At 53.8% G+C, this 23,772-nt stretch overlaps 1 protein-coding gene across 3 annotated transcripts; it reads right to left on the bottom strand.

The window, feature by feature from the left end:
* Positions 1-555: 555 nt before the first annotated feature.
* Positions 556-12,685, bottom strand: SENP2 (SUMO specific peptidase 2). Of its 3 annotated transcripts, none has more exons than XM_032119395.1 (17): positions 12,548-12,685; positions 9,034-9,086; positions 8,238-8,368; positions 7,952-8,018; positions 7,190-7,268; positions 6,439-6,568; positions 6,190-6,284; positions 5,686-5,774; positions 5,021-5,078; positions 3,915-3,978; positions 3,421-3,564; positions 3,127-3,258; positions 2,573-2,776; positions 2,387-2,466; positions 1,630-1,714; positions 1,286-1,381; positions 556-776 (listed from the first exon to the last, which is right to left on the bottom strand). In XM_032119395.1, exons 1-17 carry the CDS (start codon positions 12,661-12,663, stop codon positions 699-701), a joined length of 1,701 nt encoding a protein of 566 aa, XP_031975286.1. In that variant the 5' UTR covers positions 12,664-12,685; the 3' UTR covers positions 556-698. The 3 variants fall into 3 exon arrangements, with proteins under 3 accessions (XP_031975286.1, XP_031975285.1, XP_031975287.1); XM_032119394.1 differs by having other exon boundaries at positions 6,190-6,293; positions 12,548-12,684; XM_032119396.1 differs by lacking the exon at positions 3,421-3,564 and having other exon boundaries at positions 6,190-6,293.
* Between the last annotated feature and the right edge of the window lie 11,087 nt (positions 12,686-23,772).

Here is a 23,772-nt window from a genome sequence, read left to right as displayed (position 1 = left end):
GGGAAAGGCGCCAGATGGGGCTGGGATGGCCTGTGGGGGGGCAGGGCCTGGGGTGCTGCTGGGTGCCACAATGAGGGAACCCCACTCCATGAGCCCCAGAGCTGGGCTCTTCCCTCCCACCCCTCCAGCCCTGGGAATGCTGCCATGGGAGAGTGGCTCTGGTGGCACCTGGGACACTCAAAACTGCAGCCCCAAACCGGGAGAAGCAAAGGGAAGGGGAAAGGACGCCTAAAACATTCCCAGGTGCTGCGTCCTCGTGCTCGGATCTTCCGCAGCCTCAGGGAAAATTAATGATCCCTGGTTAATTATTGGTAAGGATAAAACACGAGTGGCTTTGGCATTGTTTGTCCTTTGGAGAACCTGCCCAAGGTTGTGGCAGCTTGAACCAAGCAGTGAAAGCAGAGACAGATAAAGCCCCGCTGCAGCTCTGCCAGGATCTTGTGGATCTTTGGGCCAGGAGCAGCTCAGGGATGTCCCCAGAGCCACCAGGAAAGGAGAGAGGCCCTGTTCTTCTTCAGATGGGGAGCAAGTTAAAAACCACACAGAGACAGCAAATCGGTTTTCAATTAAAAAATAAATTACTCTATTAACAAGTAACGTTCCCATACAATAAGGCTCTTACATAAGTTAATATTTATCTTATCTTAACCTAACCAATAAGAAATAAATATACTACTCTTTTAAAGAACAGTGTTTTTCTAACAGTGCATGTCTCCCAGCAGCTGCTGATGGATTATTTCCCACACCATCTTCCTGCGGAAATAAGGCATGTGCTCCTGAAAAGAAATGGGAAAAATCCATCACATAGGAAGCCAGAGGAGAAAGAGGCAGGAAATCTCCATTAACACCCAGGGAATTCTTGAAGGGGAAGCTGCTTTTGAGCACCTGCCATTTGGGTACGAGGTGGGTTTCACACGAGGGTGACACAACCACCCAGCAAAACCCCATTTCTTTACAGGGACTTTTATTAAAGATCACCACACTGGAAAATAACCAGTGGCTGAGTGGTCTGAGCTGATCCAAGGGGGAAACCTATTTCTCCAAGAGACATAAAAGCCAGATATCCCAAACCACTGGCTGCAGCATCCTGGTGTTGGAATGAGATGGTCTTTAAGGTCCATTCCAACCCAGACCACCCTGGGATTCCCATGATTGAGCATCTTGCCCAAGAAGCAGGCAGCAGACACGAGGAACAAACCCTCAGGCCCTGCCCCAGCTGCTGTGCAGCTTCCCTGGCTCCTGCATGCGTGTGGGAAAGGCTGGAGTTGTTGACACCTCCTCTCACCGGGGTGAAGATGATGGGTTTGTCTCTGGTGATGAAATCGGCGAATTTGCAAACAAAAACGCCACAGTCACTTCCATTACTTTGTTGAGGGATTTCCTGAGGAATACAAAAAGGATGGAGAGACCTTTTAGGTGTCTTAAAAGAGCAGCAACGTGGTCGTAGCACACATTACCCACACCTACTCCTGAAAACCTACTTCCATAATCCATTTACCGCTCCCAAACCCAAGGAATAGTCCCAGTTAACTGCACATCATCTCCCTCCTCTGCTTCCCTGGAAAGTGTTAAACCCTCTGTGACGAGGAGTTCCAGCTCCCATCCCAAATCCAGGCATTGCTCCCATACCTCTGCGCCCAGACTGCGAAGGGTCCACTCGGAAGCAGTCAATTCAATGTTTCTTTTTTCCTTGCTTTCCTCTTCCAGGTATTTTCTGTTGAAAACAACACACAATCACTTTTCACCTCCCAGATTTAGGGAAAAAACAAATGAACAAAAAAAGCTGGTGAAGGGTGACAGGAAGATAAATGGCAGTGAAATGCCAGAGGATCCTCACAGCAGTGGATTTGAGGAACGTGGAGGAAAAATCCCAACCTTAGAGACACAGTGAGAGGCTGTGAGTGGGGCTCCCCAGGGCCCAGCACTGTTTAGTATCTTTATCCATGATCCAGATGAGGGGATTGGGCACCCTCACTACATTCATAGGTGACACCAAGCTGGGTGGGAGTGTGGAGGGCAGGAAGGCTCTGCAGAGGGATCTGCTCAGTGCTCTGGGCTGGTGACAAGGTGAGGATCAGTCACGGGTTGGACTCAGTGACCCTGGAGGGCTTTTCCAACCTCAATGATTCTGGGATTTGTCTCTGTGGGGCTGCTCTCACCCTACAAAGCTGCTGGGTGAAGGGATTTTACTGACAAAGACACGTGAGGATGTGCAGCACATGTGAAAACCTGCACCTCTGACACTCCGGGGGATTCAAAACACTGAGCAGAACTGAAGAGGTTCAAAGTGAGGAGTACCATGTGACAGGGCAGAAACACTTTTCACGTGGGGAGGGGAAAAGGCCTCAAAAACAACCAAAAGGGATTAAAAAAAGCAGCTACTCACAAGACAGTTTTACAAATGTGGTCTCCTTTCTGTCCCAAGGAGTCGAAGTATTTGATGGCTTTCTCTCGGAGATCTACGACCTGGGGTTAAAAGGTGATTTAGACAAAGCACAGCCAAAACATTAAAGGACTTTGCTTGCTAGTTCTGTTCTCCCCTTCCCCTAAATAAAAAGCCAGTGTGACTCACCAGCAGTGTCCAGTGAATTCTGAGGTGAATAGGCACCAAGAGGACATCGTGCTTGAAGATATCCACACCTTTGGTCCATTTCTTTACTCCCCTGTGGCTTGTAGAGCTTAGCTTGGAATAAAAGAAGGTATTAAAAGCGTAGACTGCTGGATATCCTTCCTTCTTGCTTCTTTCCACCAGAAGACTCATGTAGAAATTCACGATCTGGAGCAGAGAGAGGCAAATGGAGATGTGAAATAAGATACTGAACCAAAAAGACAGCAACATGTCTTTGCTGGCCACCCTGGAGCTGAGAGAACTCCAGCTGGCAGCTTTTGCTCCCAGAATTTTACACTGGGTGCCCTGTGCTGTTGGGTAAAGCCCCTGCACCCACTCCAGTAACCCAGACTGACTCCTGGGAGCTGCAGCAGCCAAGTGAAAGCTTCCAGAAACACCAGCCCACACAGCACCCAAAATAAGGAGTGTACAGCTATTTCTGGGCTCTGCAGTGCAGCTCCTGGAAGACTCCTGTGCCCAGGGAAGGGGGATTTCCCAGGAAGTGCAGGAGCACGTACGCTGTCGTTGAGCCAGCCCAGGGGCTGCAGGGTGCAGATGTCCTCACGGGTGACTGCGAGCTTGAAGGCCCTGCTCAGGACATCCTCGGGCTCACCACCGTCAAAGGCAGCAGAGATCTCGCTCTCCATGGCCTGGAACAAAGGATTTCATGGGGAAGGGTTCATGGAACAGCACATGGAGCACACCAGCCCCTCAGGCAGCCTCCAAGTGCAGCTCCACTGCCAGAGCAAGGGGTGTTGCAGGCCTTTTTGCTGAACCAGCCACAGCACTGGCTTGCTGCTGAGCCCAGGTACCTCTGTCAGTGGAGCCAGGTCGTCTGCTGGCCTTTCTGGGCATGGCAGAGGCTCGCTGTCCACAAAAAAGAGGTCTTTGGACAGGACAGGTGTCACATGGAACTGGAATAACTTTCCTTGGGGGACTTCAGCTTCATGCTGGCCCTGCCAGACACAGGGACAGGGAGTCAGAGAGAAGCACGAGGGGTTTGCTGGGGGACAGGGCAGAGAATCCTGCATAGAACTGGGAGGGTTTTGGTACACACACACCAGCAGCAAACCCCAAAGTCTGACTGGTGACTGCATTCCAACTGTGCCCGAGAGGCAGGACTTTCCTTGGGCTTAGACTAACATCCAGAACCCCAGCAAAGCCTCCCCACACAGGTAGCAAGCTGAGATCAAGGTAAGTATTTCTGATTTCCACACTTCCAGTTTTATTCTGGATCTCAATCCTGAGCAGAGATGAGTTCTGTTTTCCTAAAAACAAAGTGGAGTAAGGACTAACTCAAGCTTACCACTGAAGCAGCTCGTTTCTCTCGTTTCCCCTGTCCACGAGAGTCTTCTGGTGGTGTGTAGTAGCTGTCAGGAGAGAAAGAGAGGTGAGCTGGACATCCACACTGCCCCATGAAATTCCCCAAAATTCACCTTCAGCCTAAGAAATGCTTTTCCAAAGCTGATTCTGACACATGACAACACCTCAGTTTCCTTGCCCATTCCCAGATTAGGACAGATGAAGAGCTGGAAGCTTTGCAAACTTTCTTCCACCATCAGGTGCCAAACTCCTTTTGTTTCTCAGTTTTAATCTTTGGAAAACAGGGAAGCAACCAGCACTTCCTCAATCAGGTACTTTGTGATCTCCTGGTGACAAATCCCACTCCACCAGTTATTTCCTCTCTTCCCTTGAGCTTCAGGAACAGAGACAATTTAACTCAGGACAAACACACAGCTCAATACAGTGCTCATGTCTAAGGGGGAAAGAGAACAGGGACGAAATCACCCAAAACCAGATCTGCCACAACCAAACCTCTCTCTGCCCCATCTGCACTCTCTCCTCTGAGGGGAGGAAGAGGAGGGCACCAAGCTGCCACACCAAAATCCCTCCCTGGAGCCGCAGCCAAAAGCCCCTTTCCATGCACAAGGAGCCTCCTGCACTCCCACTGTGCCACCACGGAGCCCACGGGCCCCTGATGAGGGAGCAATGCTCCCTTTTTGGTCTCCTACTCCAACCCAAGGCATCCTGCAAACCTCGAAAACTGCCTCAGTGCCCCCAGGCTTTACAAGCTCCCTACTTCTTTTGCTGAGGATCCAGAGGAAATGCAAAAGTGAGCTCGTTAATGGTGTGGCACAAAGACCCTCGGGAGCAAAAACGGATTCTGCAAACCCAAGGACAACTTGGTGTGGCCACCACTGTCACCCTTACTTCCTTCTCCCAAAAAACACCCAGCACATCCCACAGCTGCCCAGCTGTGACAGGGGAGCTGATTTGAGGGACAACAGGCTGTGAGCAATTCCTCAAAGCAGCTGCTCCTCTCGCCCAGCACTGAGACACTGAACAGGATTGGTCTTCTGGAGGCTGACAGAGCCAAAAGAAACAAGAGCCATGGTTAAAAGAGACTCTCACCTGATCATGACACCTCTCTGAGGCAGCTGGGGGCTGAAAACATCCCCATGTTTGACACCTGCAAGGAAAAGCAGCAATGTGAGAACAAGGAGGTGACTTCCCATTGCAGCAGCTGCACAGAGCTCTCGGTTTCTGGGTGACATCACAGACATTTCATCAGCATTTTCAACTTAGAAGCTCAAACTCTGGCAACCTGCTCAGAAATCATTTCAATCCCCATATGATCATGTCATAAAGGCCAAGATATAAAAGAACCAGACGAGGGGATTGGGCACATTTAAGCAATGGACAGGGGAAAAAAAAACCAACCTGGGACAATATTAAACATGTATGTAATTAGTTTACTTGGTTTGGCAGCTCTGCTGTCATGGAAATAGTCCTGTCTAGCATTAAAAAGGGATTAAAGTGCAGCTCTGAGGGTGCAGAGTCAACTATCCCCCTCCTCTGGTCCAGAAATCCCAGGTAAAACAACCTTCTCCTGTGCAGTGGGGTCACAGCCAGCTACAAACTGTACTGCTACAGTCCCAGCTCTCAAATCCCATTTTAAACCAATTTTTCCCCTTCAATAAAACCCTCACAAACCCAGTTTAGCCAATAACTACCTGGAGGAAATGCCCTGTTTGGGCTGGACTTCCACCTACAGAGTGGAGCAGGGGGATACTCACTGGTCTTTCCTGGCACAGGTGGAGAGGCACGGCTGGATTTTCGTTCTTTCAGGGGACTCCCAGTCATCCCTGGTTCCTTGGCTTGAACTCTTTGGTGTAGCAGAAGAAAAGGACAGAGTTTGTACAGGTGATTTGTTACCAGTGCCCATCAATTCACCACAGAGGACAGGGCTATTTGTACACAACTGGCTGAATGAAAGCAATAGAATATATAAAGTAAAATTAGGCTGTTTAATCCTTAACAGAACCCTGCTGTCACTGCTTCCGTGACCAGATGCAAAGGGCATTTTGAGGAGTTTACACCCAGAAGTTTGGCCACCTTCAACCCAGGCACAGTGAACATACAAGAGTCAGATTTGCTGTCTCCACTATTCCAAAAGAGGCTCAGTCATTACATTTGACTCTCTCCAGAACTCTGAGAGTAGGAAACATCAACTCCCCTGCCCTTCCACATACAACAAACCCACCACCAGAAAAGTTAAGGGTTGTTTTGCTGATAATTACTTGTTGAGTCTTGCTAGCCGTGGAGAAGTAAGTTTTCCAGAATATTTTTCCTTGAACAGACTCAAGAGCTCTTTGTATTTCTTGTTTTCTGCTTGCTGAACATCCTTGCAGAAGGGAAGGGAAAAAAAACTTTAGCAGGCATTCCCACCCCTTCCTTTTGTCTCAGCCTAACTGTGCAGGAACTCTGCAGCTGTTTCATCCCAAAACAATTCCCTTCTCCCCTCCCTTCTTCCCTTCTCCCCACTTCACCTCTTCAGCAGCACACAAGGGCCTCCTGGTGCCGCTGCCTCTGGGGGAGTTGGGACCTGGCTCCTTAATGGGGGGCCTGGGAGTGACAGGACTCTCTGGAGCAGCTTGGATGTGGTTATCCCTGCTTGGGCTGAAAGCATCAAAAGGCAGAAGAAATGGTATTCAGAGAACATTCAGAGCTCCTGATTTATTAATTAGGTTTGAATTAGCACTTCCTGATTCAAGGAGGCACAGAAGGCTGCCCAGGACCGTGTCCGGGAGGGTTTTCCAACATCTCCATGGACAGACTCCACAACCTCTCCAGGTGACCTGGGGCAGCAGCTGAGCACCCTCAGAGGGGAAAAAAAAAAAGTGTTTCCCAGTGGAATTCTCTGGGGAAATGGGAATTCTCTGGGATTTTTTGTGGTTGTGGGTTTTTCTGGTCTCAGCCTCTTCCCAAGTTCAACACTTCCTCCTACCACAAGAGGTGAGAGTATTGACCTTGTTAATCTTCCTCTGATCTCCTGAGTCTATGAACTATCTGGATTTAAAGAGAACGTTTAAAATTGGTCACAGGCAAGAACACAGCTGCCTCTCCACAGCTGGAGAGCTCCCTCAGTATGGCTGCCTGGAGGAGTCCCAGAACACCCAGGAAAAATGCTGCTCTGTGGACACGAAAACAAATGCTGGGCAACGCAGGCAGTTCAAGGATGAAAGTGAAAGGCAAGAAACCCTTCAAAGGAGGAGTGAAAGGCAACAGAAGGATTTTTACCTCAGGTATGGAACTCTCTTGCAAAGAGAGGATGGTGTTTCCTCAGTCAAGCACAGCGTGGTGTCACAAGGCATTTCGTCTAGGGGAGAAGAGCACAAGCAGTCAGCAACTGGTCAAGAAAAAAAAGGAGTTCTACGAGTTTAAAGAGCTTCACCAAAGATAAATTACTTTAATTTTATCCCTCACGTCCTAATATTATTTGCGTTACGTTGCTTCAGGATATTTTCATATTGGCAACTACAGAATGTCACCCGCCTAAGCCTAATAAAAAAGGGTTCTGAGGCTCTACTACCTAAAATCAGCATTTATAACAATTTCCTTCAGGCAAGCTGGCAGTGGGACACACTAGAACTGCACCCAAGGCAGTTAATATCTGGGCTCCACAACCATGTGAGCATCCTGGGATAAATCCCAGGACATGCCGAGTTGGAAGGGACCCGCAGGGATCATCCAGTCCAACTCCTGGCCCTGCACAGACACCCCAGCAATCGCACCCTGAGCATCCCTGAGAGCAGTGTCCAAATGCTCCTGGAGCTCTGGCAGCCTCAGGGCTGTGCCCATTCCCTGGGGAGCCTGTTCCCAGCCCTGGCTCCAGTCCAGAAGCAATACCAGGATGCAGGGAAGAAACAGAGCTCACCCTCCACTATTCCTGGATGCTACCCAGATATTTCACCTCCAGCAACCAGCCCCCAGCCTGGGCAGAGCTGCCCAGACACAGCAGCAGGAGAAAGGAATGAGTGAAGGACTTGCTATCAGCCTTACCAGGTTCTGTTACAGCCTCATCCTCTGAAGATGCTACAAACAAAGAGTCAGAAGAAATGTGCACAACCTGAAATAAAAACAAGCACCAGAATGAGCATAACCTGAACATGAATCCAAGCAAACACCTCACCTTCCTGAAAGTCAGTCAGCTCTGTCTTGACATGGTTTTGCTGGGGTTGCAGCAGAAGGCAGGGGGACTGATGGCACCACTTCTGTAATACAGGCTCTCACACGTGCAGGGACAGTGGCAGTGATCCCCCGAGCTCCCCACAAAATCCTTGCTCACCTCATCTTCAGACTCGGAGAAGGAGAAGTCATCGCTCTCTTTTGTCTCCTGGCTTTTTCTCGTTGCCTCAGGTGGCAACTTGGCAGCCACAGAAACCTCTTTGGGCTCCTCGTTAGCCCCAGAGACACATTCTGGAAAAACCACACCACCAGGCCATAAAGAACGGGACTGGAAACAGGAATTGGGATTTCTGCTTGCACCAAAGCCCAACTCCTCGATCCCATGTGGAGCAGGTAACTCATTCCAACAACACAGCAACAGCCCAGCAGCACCCCCCACCCCATCACCGGGGAGGTTGTTCCCAAGTAGGGATTAGGAAGCTCCGCATCCCCCATGGAACAGCAACAGCCTTGATTTAAACTGCTCTTTGTGCTGCTCAGTGCCAGAGAGACCTGGGATATCCCGTGCCCTGCCCCAGCCAGGAGTTATCCTTGGTGCAAACACACGGCCCTCCTAGGACAGGAAAAGTTCTTCCCTGCTTCCCTTCCTCCCTTCATCTGACACTTGGGTTTTAGACTCACAGAGTCATTAAGGCTGGAAAAACCCTATAAGGCCATCAAGTCCAACTGTTCCCACAGCACTGCCAAGGCCACCATTGACCCCAAGTGCCACATCCACGAACAGTGGTACACATCATCAACAGGCCCAGGCCCCAGGAGACCCCCTCCAGCCACAAGAACGGCTCAAAAATCCTCAGTTCCAGCAGCAATTCGGAAGTACAAACTCCAGAGTTATCCAAGGCACCCCAAACCCAAGGAAAAGCAAGCACATTAACTCTCTCTGAGAGGGGCCATACCTGCTTTCTGCTTCTTTGCAGGAATCTCAGGATCTTCCACACATGACAGAACGCTGAGGGAAGAACAGACAGAACAATGTTTTGCAACCACAGCTCAGCTCCCAGCAGGCTGACTCCCCTCCACACAACCCAGATTTCCAAAGGTGGCTTCCCTATTTCCCCAGGATCATCTCCCACAGAGTTAATCATCCCACTAAAGCAGACCAGGCCTCTTTTTCCCCTTCTGTTAATGCTTCCTCATGTTTGATGCTTGTTCCTATCACCAAAAAATTCTTTAATATGCAATGCTTTCCTCCAGGAAAGAAGCACTCCAGAGGTCACCAAGCTACCCAAGTTCATGTCACTACACTGAGTTGCAGAGGAAAGTTTAAGTGGAGCAGGAAATGAAAGGTGGGAAAGCCAGTTCTGCTTCCACCCACTCCACAGCTTCCTGCTGAGTCAGCGCTCAGGAACAACTCCTTGAAACAAATACCAGCCTAATCCTTTCTCAGAAGCCTAAACCCAAGTATTTTATCAGTTTATACCATCATTAAGTCCGGTAAAAACTCCTCCTGCAGGAACTGAGCACAAAGAACATTCCTATTCTCTTTTCTATTTTTTCCCCCAAGAGTTAATTCCTTCTGAGCTGCTCCTCAGTGAAAACTGCTTGTGCAACACGTGGCTCTTTCCAGAGACGCTCCCTTGCCTCTTTCACTCTGGAATGGGACACTGACCAAAGCCTCCTGGAGTAAGTTCCTCCCGGAGGGAGCAACCACACTCCCCAGCCCACAGGATGCAATCCATACATTCCAAGCAGCAGGCAGGGAGATGGTTCAGCCATCATCACTAGGGACAAAGTGGTTAATGCCTAGGAAGACACCCTTCTTCCATCCACTTCACATCCCTATCCCATGGCTTCCCTCCATCCAACACATCCCTATGGGTCTATATACCCTTCCCTGCTCCTCCAACACACCTGCTCCAAATCCCCACCCCTTTTCTCCTTTTCAAGCCCCCACCATGCAGGTGGGAAGGGAAGGAGGGGCCAGTGGATTTATTGGGAACACTTGGGACCCACAACCAGCTCAGCATCGGGAATTTATCAGGAATATCTGGGACCCACAATCACCTCTACACCAGGGTCTGTCCACAGACTTACTGGGACTATCTGAGACTCACATACACGTGAGCACATGCGATTTATCAGGAGTATCTGGGACCCACAACCACCTCAACATCGGGGATTTATCAGGAGTATCTGGGACCCACAATCACCTCAACATCGGGGATTTATCAGGAGTATCTGGGACCCACAATTACCTCAACATCGGGGATTTATCGGGAGTATCTGGGACCCACAACCAGCTCAGCATGGGGAATTTATCGGGAGTATCTGGGACCCACAACCACCTCAGCATCGGGGATTTATCAGGAGTATCTGGGACCCACAACCACCTCAGCATCGGGGATTTATCAGGAGTATCTGGGACCCACAACCACCTCAACATCGGGGATTTATCGGGAGTATCTGGGACCCACAACCACCTCAGCATCGGGGATTTATCAGGAGTACCTGGGACCCACAATTACCTCAACATCGGGGATTTATCAGGAGCATCTGGGACCCAAAATCACCTCAGCATCGGGGATTTATCAGGAGTACCTGGGACCCACAATTACCTCAACATCGGGGATTTATCAGGAGTATCTGGGACCCACAATTACCTCAACATCGGGGATTTATCAGGAGTACCTGGGACCCACAATCACCTCTACACCAGGGTCTGTCCACAGACTTACTGGGACTATCTGAGACTCACATACACGTGAGCACATGCGATTTACTGGGAGTATCTGGGACCCACAACCACCTCAACATCGGGGATTTATCAGGAGTATCTGGGACCCACAACCACCTCAGCATCGGGGATTTATCAGGAGTACCTGGGACCCACAATTACCTCAACATCGGGGATTTATCAGGAGTATCTGGGACCCACAATTACCTCAACATCGGGGATTTATCAGGAGTACCTGGGACCCACAATCACCTCTACACCAGGGTCTGTCCACAGACTTACTGGGACTATCTGAGACTCACATACACGTGAGCACATGCGATTTACTGGGAGTATCTGGGACCCACAACCACCTCAACATCGGGGATTTATCGGGAGTATCTGGGACCCACAACCACCTCAGCATCGGGGATTTATCAGGAGTACCTGGGACCCACAATTACCTCAACATCGGGGATTTATCAGGAGCATCTGGGACCCAAAATCACCTCAGCATCGGGGATTTATCAGGAGTACCTGGGACCCACAATTACCTCAACATCGGGGATTTATCGGGAGTATCTGGGACCCACAATTACCTCAACATCGGGGATTTATCAGGAGTACCTGGGACCCACAATCACCTCTACACCAGGGTCTGTCCACAGACTTACTGGGACTATCTGAGACTCACATACACGTGAGCACATGCGATTTACTGGGAGTATCTGGGACCCACAACCACCTCAACATCGGGGATTTATCAGGAGTATCTGGGACCCACAATCACCTCAACATCGGGGATTTATCAGGAGTATCTGGGACCCACAATCACCTCAACATCGGGGATTTATCGGGAGTATCTGGGACCCACAACCACCTCAGCATCGGGGATTTATCAGGAGTACCTGGGACCCACAATTACCTCAACATCGGGGATTTATCAGGAGCATCTGGGACCCAAAATCACCTCAGCATCGGGGATTTATCAGGAGTACCTGGGACCCACAATTACCTCAACATCGGGGATTTATCAGGAGTATCTGGGACCCACAATTACCTCAACATCGGGGATTTATCAGGAGTACCTGGGACCCACAATCACCTCTACACCAGGGTCTGTCCACAGACTTACTGGGACTATCTGAGACTCACATACACGTGAGCACATGCGATTTACTGGGAGTATCTGGGACCCACAACCACCTCAACATCGGGGATTTATCAGGAGTATCTGGGACCCACAATTACCTCAACATCGGGGATTTATCGGGAGTATCTGGGACCCACAACCAGCTCAGCATGGGGAATTTATCGGGAGTATCTGGGACCCACAACCACCTCAGCATCGGGGATTTATCAGGAGTATCTGGGACCCACAACCACCTCAGCATCGGGGATTTATCAGGAGTATCTGGGACCCACAACCACCTCAGCATCGGGGATTTATCAGGAGTATCTGGGACCCACAACCACCTCAACATCGGGGATTTATCGGGAGTATCTGGGACCCACAACCACCTCAGCATCGGGGATTTATCAGGAGCATCTGGGACCCAAAATCACCTCTACATCCTCATCTGCGGACAGACTTACGCGGAACATCTGGGACCCACACCCACGTGAACACCTGGGATTTATCAGGAATCTCTGCGACCCACACGGGGGAGCCGCGGGGGCGTGCGGACGCGGGCCGGGCCGAGCGGAGGGGCAGCAGAGGCGGGGCGCAGGCCGGAAGCGCGGCGGGAAGGGCTGACCTGGGGGGCAGCTTCTTGCGGAGCGAGGGGTCCGGGGCGAGTGCCGGGGCCGGGGCCGGGGCCTGGCGGGCGGCGTCGCGGAGGGCGCGGAGGACGGCGAGCAGCCATTGGTACATGGACCGCGCGCACTTCCGGCGCCAGGCCCCGCCCCGCGCCGCCGACGGCGGCCACGCCCCCGGCAGACCCCGCCCGCAACCGGCCGGGCCACGCCCCCAGCCCCGCAGGCCACGCCCCCAGCCCCGCAGGCCACGCCCCCCGCTCCGCAGGCCACGCCCCCCGCGCCCGTTGGCTGGAGCGATGCGCGCGTGCGTTTGCCAACACTCCGATGCCAAAATTTGGGCTATTTCTGCCCGTTCTGCCCCTATCCCGCCCCGTTTCTTCCCCCCACCCCACCCCAAGCGGGCACTGCGAGCGCTACCACGGCTGGGTCAGGGGCTTTGCCCTCTCCGAGAGTTAGGGGTTTTCCCTACTCCAAGAATCAGTCGCCGGGCGCTGGTGGAGACCTGGCGTGGGGAACTCGCCGGGGGTCCCTGCGAGGTGCTGAGACTTGCTGGGCATTCCCCGAGGCTCAGGACCTGGCGTGGGGAACTCGCCGGGGGTCTCTGCGAGGTGCTGGGATTTGCTTGGGCATTCCCCGAGGCTCAGGACCTGGCGTGGGGAACTCGCCGGGGGTCCCTGCGAGGTGCTGGGATTTGCTTGGGCATTCCCCGAGGCTCAGGACCTGGCGTGGGGAACTCGCCGGGGGTCTCTGCGAGGTGCTGGGATTTGCTTGGGCATTCCCCGAGGCTCAGGACCTGGCGTGGGGAACTCGCCGGGGGTCTCTGCGAGGTGCTGGGATTTGCTGGTAATTCCCCGAGGCTCAGGTGATTTCCCGGGGCTCCGCGGGGCAGAACCCCCCAGCATCCCAGGAAAAGCAGGGACTGTCCCTTGGGTCTCCCCCGCCTCCCTCTCCCTGCCCCCCGGTGCGGAATCCCCTCCCCGGCTCTCACCGAGCCACGCTCGGCTCACGGCGGCGCTTTCCGCTTCTGAGCATCGTGCTCGCCTGCTGCTGTCGCGACCGAGCCGCGACGGAACCGCGACCGAGCCGCGACCGAGCCGCGACTGAGCATCAACCGAACCGCGACTGAGCATCAACCGAACCGCGACTGAGTAGCAACCGAACCGCGACCGAACCGGGACCGAACGCGGCCGCGAGCCGAGGCTTCCAGCGCGAGGTGCGCGCGGTGCCGCGGGGCTCGGCCGGTCCTCGCTGCCCGGAGCCCCGGGAGCGGCCGCGCTCCCCGCTGGGCGCTGCCCGCTCCGGCCCCGCTGGTAAATGTGTTGCGCATCCCTCAGAAGTCACGGAGAAGGGATTTTTTTGGGTGCTCGGGAACAACTCAAGGAGCCCAAGCCAGTTCAGGGGTCCTGTGGCCGACTAAAGTTACAGGTTTCCCGGGAATATGTAGCTCTTTCCTGATAAATTGGCATCTCCTGGCTAATAAATGCACGTAGCACCTTGAGTCCGGAGTGCGCGTAAAGGCGGAGTTATCCCTCGAGCATCCCGTGCTAGAATAAAGTGATGCCTGCTCCTTAATTGGTGTTGAGGCGTTTTATTCCCGAATTTCGGTGACAAAAGGGGTTTTTAATGCTTCTCCTGTTGTTTCCCAGCTGCTCGCTCCAGGCTGGCTCCAGCATTTTCCACAGGAGAGAACAGGATTTTTAAAGGGAGGAAAGGAGGAAGGCAGGGAGGAAAATGGGCAGATTAAAGCGCTTTGGGGCAGCTTTCCCAACAGGAGGTCCCGCAGGGAATCTAAGGGGTGGTGGGGTCCGGATTAATAAAAACGACCTTCCTGTATATTTTGGGAGTTTAATTCCCAGGCTTCAGGCCTCAAGGAAGGAGCCTGAGCATGGATGCAGAGCCCAGCAGAGGGCACGGCAGCCCCACGCAGGACCTGCAGAGCCACCCGTCAGTCCTTCCCTCATCCTCCCGGGACGGGAGAAGGAGAAGGATTTTAGGGCTGTTAAATGATTTTTAACGCCTGTGATTGGATTTTTGTGAGCTGGGGACGTGTCCGCGGGGTGGGAGTCATCACTGCACATCCAAATCCCTGTAACCTGTGCAGCTGGAAGAGTTTATCCCAAACACAGGGTAACTAACACGGAATTACATGAGCTGGTTCTGTTTTCCGTGGTGTTGATACGCAGACTACCACAATCTCTGAAACAGCAATATCCAAATACACGAATAAATTACAATTTAATTAAAATAATGCCACCAGGCTGAGCGAACTTTCTTCTTGTATTGCTTTCCATGCAGCGAAAGTTCCCCTTTTTTTCCCCAAAAAACACAACAACGAGTGTCTGTGTGTTGTAACTCCTGCCATGTCTTCCCAGAGCAGTTTGACGTCGGCTGCATTTCCCAATCCCTGTATTTCTACAGCTGCTGGTTCCCTCCATGACTTCACCCTTGCTCTGCCCCCGAGCATCTTGCTCAGAGCACTGACGTGTTGTGACTCAAAGTGATGACATTTGATGCACCCAAAATCCGGACTCCAGCTCCTGGCTGTTCCTGGCTAAACAGACCTGGATCACATCTGTCCCATCTCCGACCCCAGAGGGAGAATTTCCATAAATAATTATTAATTACGGCTCATTATTTCTGCATTGCTCAAAGTGTCTCTGCCTTTAGTGTAGCTTCCATGTGACAGCAGTGGGGTTCCAGTACCTGGTGTTTCAAAATATTGGGATAACAAGGTAATTCCAGTGAGGTGTTAATTTGGGACATGATGGGTGATTTTAGAGATATAACAGCAAATAGGCTCAATCTGTCATTTAAATCCCTTTATTTTACCTGAGTGCAGGATGCCAGGTGGAAGAGCTCTGCCTGCAGGGTGGTGGTTAACCTGGATGGAGGGAAGGGGAAGAAAAGCAAAGGAAGGGATGGGAATGCACGGGATGGGAAGGTAAAGGAAAAGAAGAGGAAGAAAAGGAAGCAATGGGGAGGCAAAGCAAGGGATGGGAAGTGAAGGCATGGAAAGGGAAAACAAGGCAAAGAAAGGCAGGGGTGGGGAGGAATGGGAAGGCAAAGTAAAGGAAGGCAAGGCAGGACAGAGGCCACCTGAAGCAGCCTGGGTAGGTCTCCCAACCCCATTCTGAGGACAGGATGGGAAGTTCCACCTGCCCTAATATTTCCCCACCTCCCACTCCCAGGCCCTCCCAGCCAGGAGATGAGCCCATGGTGAGCAGAAGATGCCCAGGATGAGCAGCCTGATGCCAGAGGTCTCCTGGAAAAGAGCCTGAAGGCATCTCCACTCTGAACTTGGGAGCCCTTGGGAATTCTGCTGGTGTGAAGACAGAGGCCTCCAGCCTGCCCAGTGTCTGGGCTGGGTGACAGCAATGACCCTCCTGACACCAGGTCTCCTGAACCCCCTGCTCCAGGGGTTTATCCCTGACCCTCTTCAGTGTGAGTAAGGAATTATCCTTGACCACTTCCTTCCAGGTCCACCACTCCTTATCCTGTTTCACCAGCAGCTGCTGGATCCCTGGACCCTCAGGTCCCTGGGCGGTGTGCGGTGATCATCTCCCTTGGGATGGCTTCTCCAGTGACTTCAGATGGGAGTTGCCAAGCCAGAAGCCTCAGAGCACTTGGGAAAGCCCTGGAAAGGGAAGGTGCTGGCTTCTGGGAAAGGGCTGCACACTCAAAACAACCCTGGCAGTGCTCAAAGAATGCTGAAGCCATCCACATTAAAGCCAGTGTTTACTGGGACAAAACCAACTCCTGAAGGCTGCATCCATGTCCCAGCCATGAGCTGGCTACTGGAAGGTCCTGGACTGCTGCTGCTCTGGCTGATGATGAGTAGGGGAAAGAGAGCAGGAGCACAAGGAACTGCTTGCAGGAATGAGGTGATGTACTGAGATGCAAACCCTCAATCACACAAGCCATGATCCCGCATCTGTATCCCACGGAGCATCCCCACAGCTCTGGGGAGCTCTGTGAAAGCTTGGGCTGCAGGAGGGGAGCTGGGGTGAGATTTTGCGGCAGGCAGCTCCACTCGTGCCTGAGCATGGGCTGCACTTTGGGATAAGGAACAGGTTGCCTGGGGAGCCTGTGGCTTCCCCATCCCTGGCAGTGTCCAAGGCCAGGTTGGACGGGGCTTGGAGCAACCTGGGCTAGTGGAAGGTGGGTGGGGATGAGCTTTAAGGTCCCTTCCCACCCAAACCACTCCATGATTCTGTCATCTCAAGCACAGTCTTTCCTTTAACTCTCACCTTCACCAGGTGATTTATTTCCTTATCGGTCCCTCCACTGCTCTTCCAGAAACGATCCATGAATGCAAGCCAGAGCATCCTGCTGGGACAAGCCACCGGCAGCTGGATTTGGAGCAGAAGTGGACAAACCACGTGTACCAGGTGAGGTCCAGTTCCTCTTTTTGTGGTGTGGTTTGCAGAAAGATGAGACAGGAGCCTTTCTACAGCCCCTGACCCTTTCAGAGGGAGGGTATTTCCAGCTCACAGCAATTTCTGAGCCCTCTCATTTCTCACCCTGCAGGGACAGGACAACATCCCCCAGAAGAGGCTGCCCAGAGCCCCATCCAGCCTGGCCTTGGACACTTCCAGGGATAGCAGTTCCCTGCTGCCTTTCTCATGGCCCCTACAAAATCTGTAAACCAAAATGTCACTGTCAGACAGCAAAGCTGGGGCTTCTTCTGGGCTGGGACATGGGACTGGAGAGGATGGGAGTGCTCCTGCTCTCTCAGGGCAGGATGGGAGCTACCAGGTATCGACACAGCGTGCTGAGCACCGCTCTGAGCCCGGGGGTCTCGAGGCTGGAGCTGGAGCAGAGGCTCTCTCCGCTCCCGTGGGCTCGGATCCAACACTCGGTTGATGCAGAGCGACCCTGCCTGACTCAGGCAGGAGCAGGGCTGAGTCTTTCCAAAGGAAAACCAGCATTAAACTCTGCCACAAGGCTCTGGCGACCATATGGAGCTGGGAGAGGGGTGGGGGCCAGGCCTGACCTTTATTGTAGGGAGGGCAGCGCCGCTGACCCTCTCCCTGCCCCCCAGGGTGGCTGTTCCCAGGCCGCTCAGGTTGTTCCACAGGGCTCTCTGCGAAATAAGACAATTAAATCCTTGAGCCCAGGTTTTAGTGTTTCCATGTGCAGCCAAGTATCTTAATCTGGGCTGTTTGGGGAATTTTTATCCCGTGGATCCCTTGGTATGCCTGGAATGTTTGCTTTTCCTACTGTGTGCGTGTGTTTGAGGCACTCCTGTAAAAACAAGAGCTTCCTGCCTGCCTTGTAAATCTTTCCTTGATTGGCAGAGTGGCCTTTGGTGATTAATCAAGGGGCACGACGGAGCTGACACCCTCCAGGAGCTCGCTCCTTGCAAATCCCCGGCACGGCGGTGGGAGACCTGGGAGGGGACCCCGGGAGCTGGCTGCTCTCCAGAGCCACGTGGTGACATCGGTTTTCGGTAAGAGCCTGGGAGAGGAAGGACTAAACGGAAATTCCAGAGAGCTAAGGAAATGCTCCAGAGGGCCGGGACTTCAGAGGCATTTTCTATTGTATCATCAGGCTGAAACATGCGGCTCTGCTGGGGGGATCCGCTCGGTGGCCAGCCAGACCTTCCCACCTTGGCTGGGCTGGGAAGGAGGAACTTCATTCCAACCAAACCTTCCCACCTTGGCTGGGCTGGGAAGGAGGAACTTCATTCCAACCAAACCTTTCCACCTTGGCTGGGCTGGGAAGGAGGAACTTTATTCCAACCAAACCTTCCCTCCTTGGCTGGGCTGGGAAGGAGGAACTTCATTCCAACCAAACCTTCCCTCCTTGGCTGGGCTGGGAAGGAGGAGAATTGTCCCAACCAAACCTTCCCACCTTGGCTGGGCTGGGAAGGAAGAGATTTGTCCCGTGGGAGCCTGGTGGAAACTTGCCATGGGAGAGTTCAGCACTTAGTATTTTAGAGGAAATTGTGAGATTTAGCAGGAACTTTTTTACAATGAAGGTGTTAAAACACTGGCACAGGGTGCCCAGAGAATCTGTGGCTGCCCCATCCCTGGAAGTGTTCCAGGCCAGGTTGGACAGGGCTTGGAGCAACCTGGGCTAGTGGAAGGTGTCCCTGCCCATGGCAGAGAATTGGACTGGGTGACCTTTAGAGGTCCCTTCCAACCCAAACCACCCTGTGATTTGCAAGTTCTGGTCTTCCCACTTTTTCTCTTGGCTTTTGCCCACTGCTAGAGGCAGGACCTGTGCTGTGTGCCAGGCAGGGCCAGGGCCAGGGCCAGGATGAGGAGCTCCAGGAACAGAGCACTGTGAGCAGGCAGCTGAGCCATGGGAGGCAGGACAGGTAGGAAGGAGCAGGGGAGCACTCGGGACACACAAGAGCACTCAGGACATGCATGCTGGCTGCTCCCTGGACCACAAAAAGATGATCTTTAAGGTCCCTTCCAAGCCTTCCAACCCATTCTGGGATTCTGGGAAAGAGCATTTCAGCCACTCACAGCGGTGACAGTGTGGGCAGAGCCCTGCAGCCTCTCCCTGCTCTTGGACAAACTTCTCCCGAGGCCCTGCCCGTTTATCCCGCTGGATATCACAGGTGCTGATGATGGGTCCTTCTGGAGCCCGTTTCTCCACACCTGCAGGTTCATCCCTGCTCCATCTTTCCCAGGCAGTGTTGGGTTTGAAGGTGCTGCTCCACCCTCCACCTTTACACCCATCTGTGCTCCCTCCATGCACCTGCTGGAGGATGCTCTTCACTGTCCCCTCTCCACACCTGTCCCGAGGCCACTCCAGCCTCTCTCCCAACCATCATCAACAGCAGAAGCTCAAAAACTCATGGCAAGAGGGTCCGTGGGTGTTTTCCAGGCATTTTGTGTCCCCAAGGAATGATCCCTGGGGCCATCCAGCCCTGTTAGCTGTGACCATCCCGGTGACACCCTCACTGCCACGGTGCCAGGGGATGTTCAGTGCCATCAAGGTCACCTCTCTGTCTGGCACGTTGTCCCCTCGTGTTCTTCCCACCACAGATCCCAGCATGGCTCTGGTGTTCGGATGCAGCTGGCAATGATCCCAGAGGTGACACAGGGCTGCTCTGTCCCACTCTGTCCCACTCTGCGTGGCTTCCTGGTCACCTCTAATTCATCACCACAGAGTGGCTGCAAGTCCCCAGCACTGGTATGAGCCAAAGTGAGCAGGCAGCAAGGGGGTGAAGCAGCAAGATAGTGACAATTCCTGCTGTCTTTGGGATCCTGGGATGAAGAACAACCCCTGCCCAGCGCTGCACTGGGGACAACCTGCCTTTAAAGTGTCATCACTGGGCACTGGAGTGAACAGCCCTTTTCTCTCTCCTCAACCTCTCCTGCTCTTCCAGTTCACTTATTCTGTGTTAGGGAACACAAGGCCGAGCTGATTCTGCCCTGGCTGCATCCCTGGCAGGTTTATCTCATAGCCAGGAGGATGTGAAATTCCTTAGGGATCCAGAGATGTGCTGATTTTCACCCCTGCAGAGCAATGGGGACCGGGGTGTCTGGTGTCCCTCTGCTCCTCTGGGTTCTGCCCCCTCCTTCTGCAAGTGGTGGCTCCAAATTAGGGTGCAGATCCCACACATGGGCCTGGGGAGGGGCCACGGACCCATCCATCCACCTGGATGTGCTCCAAAGTCAAGTGGGCAAATGTGGCCAGCGAGGAGGTGCTGCTGGTGGCCACCTGCCTGTGATACTGTTTCGGTGTCTCTGTCACCCCACACTCTCACCAAGCTCTGGGGCAGGGGATGGAGCCTCCCCCATCCCGGGGGTTCCCTGCCAGGTGGGCAGGAAATCACACCCAGCACTTTGAATTTCTCAGGAAAAAGAGAAAATTCCTCAAAAGTGGCAAAACAGCAGAGAGGGGCTTTGCTATGGAAATGTGGGGCTGTGTCCCCTGGGGCTGGTGGCTCCTGGGATCTCGCTGGGCTCCACCTTTGTCCCTGCTGGCATCTCCTTGGCAGCGCCCTGGACAGGGTCCCACTGGTGCTGGCAGTTCAGGAACAGGGAAATAAAGGAAAGCAGAAAAGAACAATTTAACATCCAGGAATGGAAATGACTCAGGGGGATTAAAATGCAGGGAGGATGAGAAAGAGGAGGGTCCTGGCTGTGTTTTCAGCCACATTTTTCCCCTCACAAAATTCCTAAGAAGGGGCTTTGTGAAGGTGCCTGTGGCATCATCTCCCTGAGTGTTTGATCGAAGAACTGTGGCAGAAGTTCCTGGGAGTGGGGATGTGAGCATCACCAGGAGCATCTCAATCCCACCCATGCCCTCCCCAGTCACACTGAGGAGTGTTCCCTGTTAGAATTTTGGGACTGGAATTCACCCTGCTGCACAGCAGCACCCCAGGCTCCGTGGGAACACATTCCCAGGGTGGGATCAGACCTGGGACACCCCAAAATGATGCAGATTTCAGAGAGAGGACAGGGAAGATGAGCTGGCCTCAGGGCTGGCAGCTCATGGAGGTGTCTCCAGGAGGATGGGATCCATCTGGCTGGGATGCTGCCTTGGCTCCCTGCCCATGGGGATCAGTTCCCTTTGGGGGCAGCCTGCGGAATCCTGGCACTGGGAAATGGCACTTGTGTGATTCCTGGCACTCCAACTCTCCTTCCCACGTGGTTGCACTTTGAATCCAGAGTTTGGGACGGAGGCAGGTACCTGGAGGGAGCTTTAACATTGCCATGGAGAGGTTTGAGGGGTTCATCACGGTCATGGGACACTGTCACTGGGGCTCACTGGCCACGGGATGCTGTCACCACTGTCACCATCACCCCGGGAGATGTGCTGAGGCTGCAAACCTCCTCTCCATCCCAGGCACCTTCCTCTGCCCACAATGCCCCAGTTTTCCAGGCTCAGCACGGCTGAGGGCTGAGGCATTTTGGGAGCCCGAAGACAGCCGAGGTGATCTCATCCCACGAGTATTTTCTTGGCTCACTCTCCTCGCTCCAACGCCTCGGCGATAAGGCTGGGCTGAGGTCAGTGGGAGGGTTTGGCATTGCGGAGCCGTGTGTCACCCCATGGAGCCTGGGACACGGCACCTGCGCTTCCCTGGCTCCAGCCACATCCCTGAGTCCCTGTCCCATCCTCCAGGATGCTCCACCTGGGCAGACGGTCCGTGCAGGCAGCCAAAGGTGCCACCACCACTGCCCACAGGTCCGGCTGCTATTTCACCTTCTCCTGGGGAAAACGAAAAGGTTGAGGCTTTTCTTGCCTCCAGCATTAGAAAGAAGGAGAGGAAACTCTTCAGATCACTTTCCAAAGGGGTGTTATCAGCCCAGGAGGGGTTTCCTGCTGCCAGAAATAGAGCAGTGTTAAGATAGGAAGGGAAGCAGGATGACACAGGCATAGATAAGGCTGGGGGCATGAGCCAGGAGAGGAACCCTCGCTGCTGGGGGAGCTGGGCTGGCTCCCCTGGAGCTCAGCTGGGAGCCCCATTCACCTGGCAAAGAGCAGGGCAGAGCCACAGCTGGGTCCTTTTGGAGGTGCTGCTGCTGGGCTTGGTGTGTTGGAGTGGTGCATCATCCATCCATCCATCCATCCATCCATCCATCCATCCATCCGTCCATCCATCCACAGAATCACAGACTGGTTTGGGTTAAAAAGAAAAAGGACCTTAAAGCTCATCCTGTTCCACCCCCTGCCTGGGGCAGGGACATCTTCCACTATCCCAGGTTGCTCCAAGCGCTGTCCAACCTGTCCATCCATCCATCCATCCATCCATCCATCCATCCATCCCTGTGGTGCTGGGCCTGGGCCAGTGTTTCCAGACTCCGCATGTGCCTGGGGACACAGGGACCAGTGCTGTGCTCTCATCTCCTCCCCACACAAAACTAGACCCTCACTGGGGCTTCAGGACTGGTGCCAATTCCCGCATTTCAACCTCCATCCATGAGGATTTGACTTGTCACTGGGAAAACTGGGCTGGAAAACCTGTTTCTTGAGCTTCCAGGCGCTCCTCTTCCTCCAAGCACCGACTCCATCTCTCTGCATTTTCTTTCCATGCTCCCCTGCCCTTGAGCCCGGTACCTGCTACACGCTGGAGATTTACTTTTTCCCCATTTTTGGGGAGATAACCCAGAGGGAGCGAGCTGTGCTTGCAGCCCTGTGCCTGCTATTGCACCCCGGGTGCACCAGAGCATGATGGAGCAGCAAAACAAGGAGAAGAGGCTGGAGACCCCCGTGTCCCCCTCCCCAGATCAGCCTCCCGGCTCTGTGCCAGTCAGAAGATGCCGAGTTCCCTCAAAAGAATGGGAGCTTAATGTCCCGGAGCTAATAAGCAATTTTCCCCTGCACCTGCCTCTCCCCGCCGCCTCCCCTCCGGCCATCTGCCGTCTCGGGGCCTCTGGACTCTGCACCGACAGCCTGGGGCGCCCGGGGCCGAGACGGGGCTGGTGTTTCACTGCTTTGGGGCTGCTCAATGTCCTCCCAGAGATGAGCCGGGGTGCTTTGAGGGGGGAGTTTGGTCCCTGATGGCGTCCTCCATCCCTGTCAACCCCCCCAGGGAGGTGGGTGGCAGAGCCCAAAAGGGGAAACAGAGGCTGGGAGAGCAGCGGGGAACACCCAGAGGTGCCAAGCCAGACGCGAGCTGGCAGGAATTACTGCATCCACAGGGAGCTGGCATCCCTAGCCAGGGGGATGTGAGGGTGGAGGACACAAGGAGGTGATGCAAGTGGGAGGAATACGAGGAGAGGGATGTGAAGAGGGGATGCAAGGAGGGGGAAGGTGAGGAGGAGGAATGCGAGGAGAGGGATGTGAAGAGGGGATGCAAAGAGGGGGAAGGTGAGGAGGGGGGATGCGAGGAGGGGGATGTGAGGATGGGAAATACGAAGAGGGGGCCATAAGGAGGGGGATGTGAGGAGGGGGATGTGAGGAGGAAGACACGAGGAGGAATGTGAGATGGGGAATGAGAGGATAGGGCTGTGAGGAGGGGGATGTGAATAGGGGGATGTGAGAAGGAGGATGCAAGGAGAGGGACACGAGGAGGGGGGATGCGAAGAAGGGGAATGTAAGGAGGGGGATGCGAGAAGGGGGGGCCCGCGGGGGCAGAGCAGATGGGGCCGGCAGGCTCGGGGTTGCCCCGGCCCCGCAGACAAAGGCTGGGGCAGATTTACGGCCCGGGACAGCTGGCGGGCAGAGCCGCCCCCCCGCCCGCAGCTGCCGCTCCCGCTCCCGGCCGCGCTCCTGCGCGGCGGCGGCCCCGGGGCGGAGCGGGGCGGGACCGGCCCCA

This window comes from Corvus moneduloides, chromosome 10, assembly GCF_009650955.1.
Source record: "Corvus moneduloides isolate bCorMon1 chromosome 10, bCorMon1.pri, whole genome shotgun sequence".
In the NCBI taxonomy this organism is placed as follows: Eukaryota; Metazoa; Chordata; class Aves; order Passeriformes; family Corvidae; genus Corvus; species Corvus moneduloides.
This window is presented reverse-complemented; position numbering and strand designations above follow the sequence as displayed.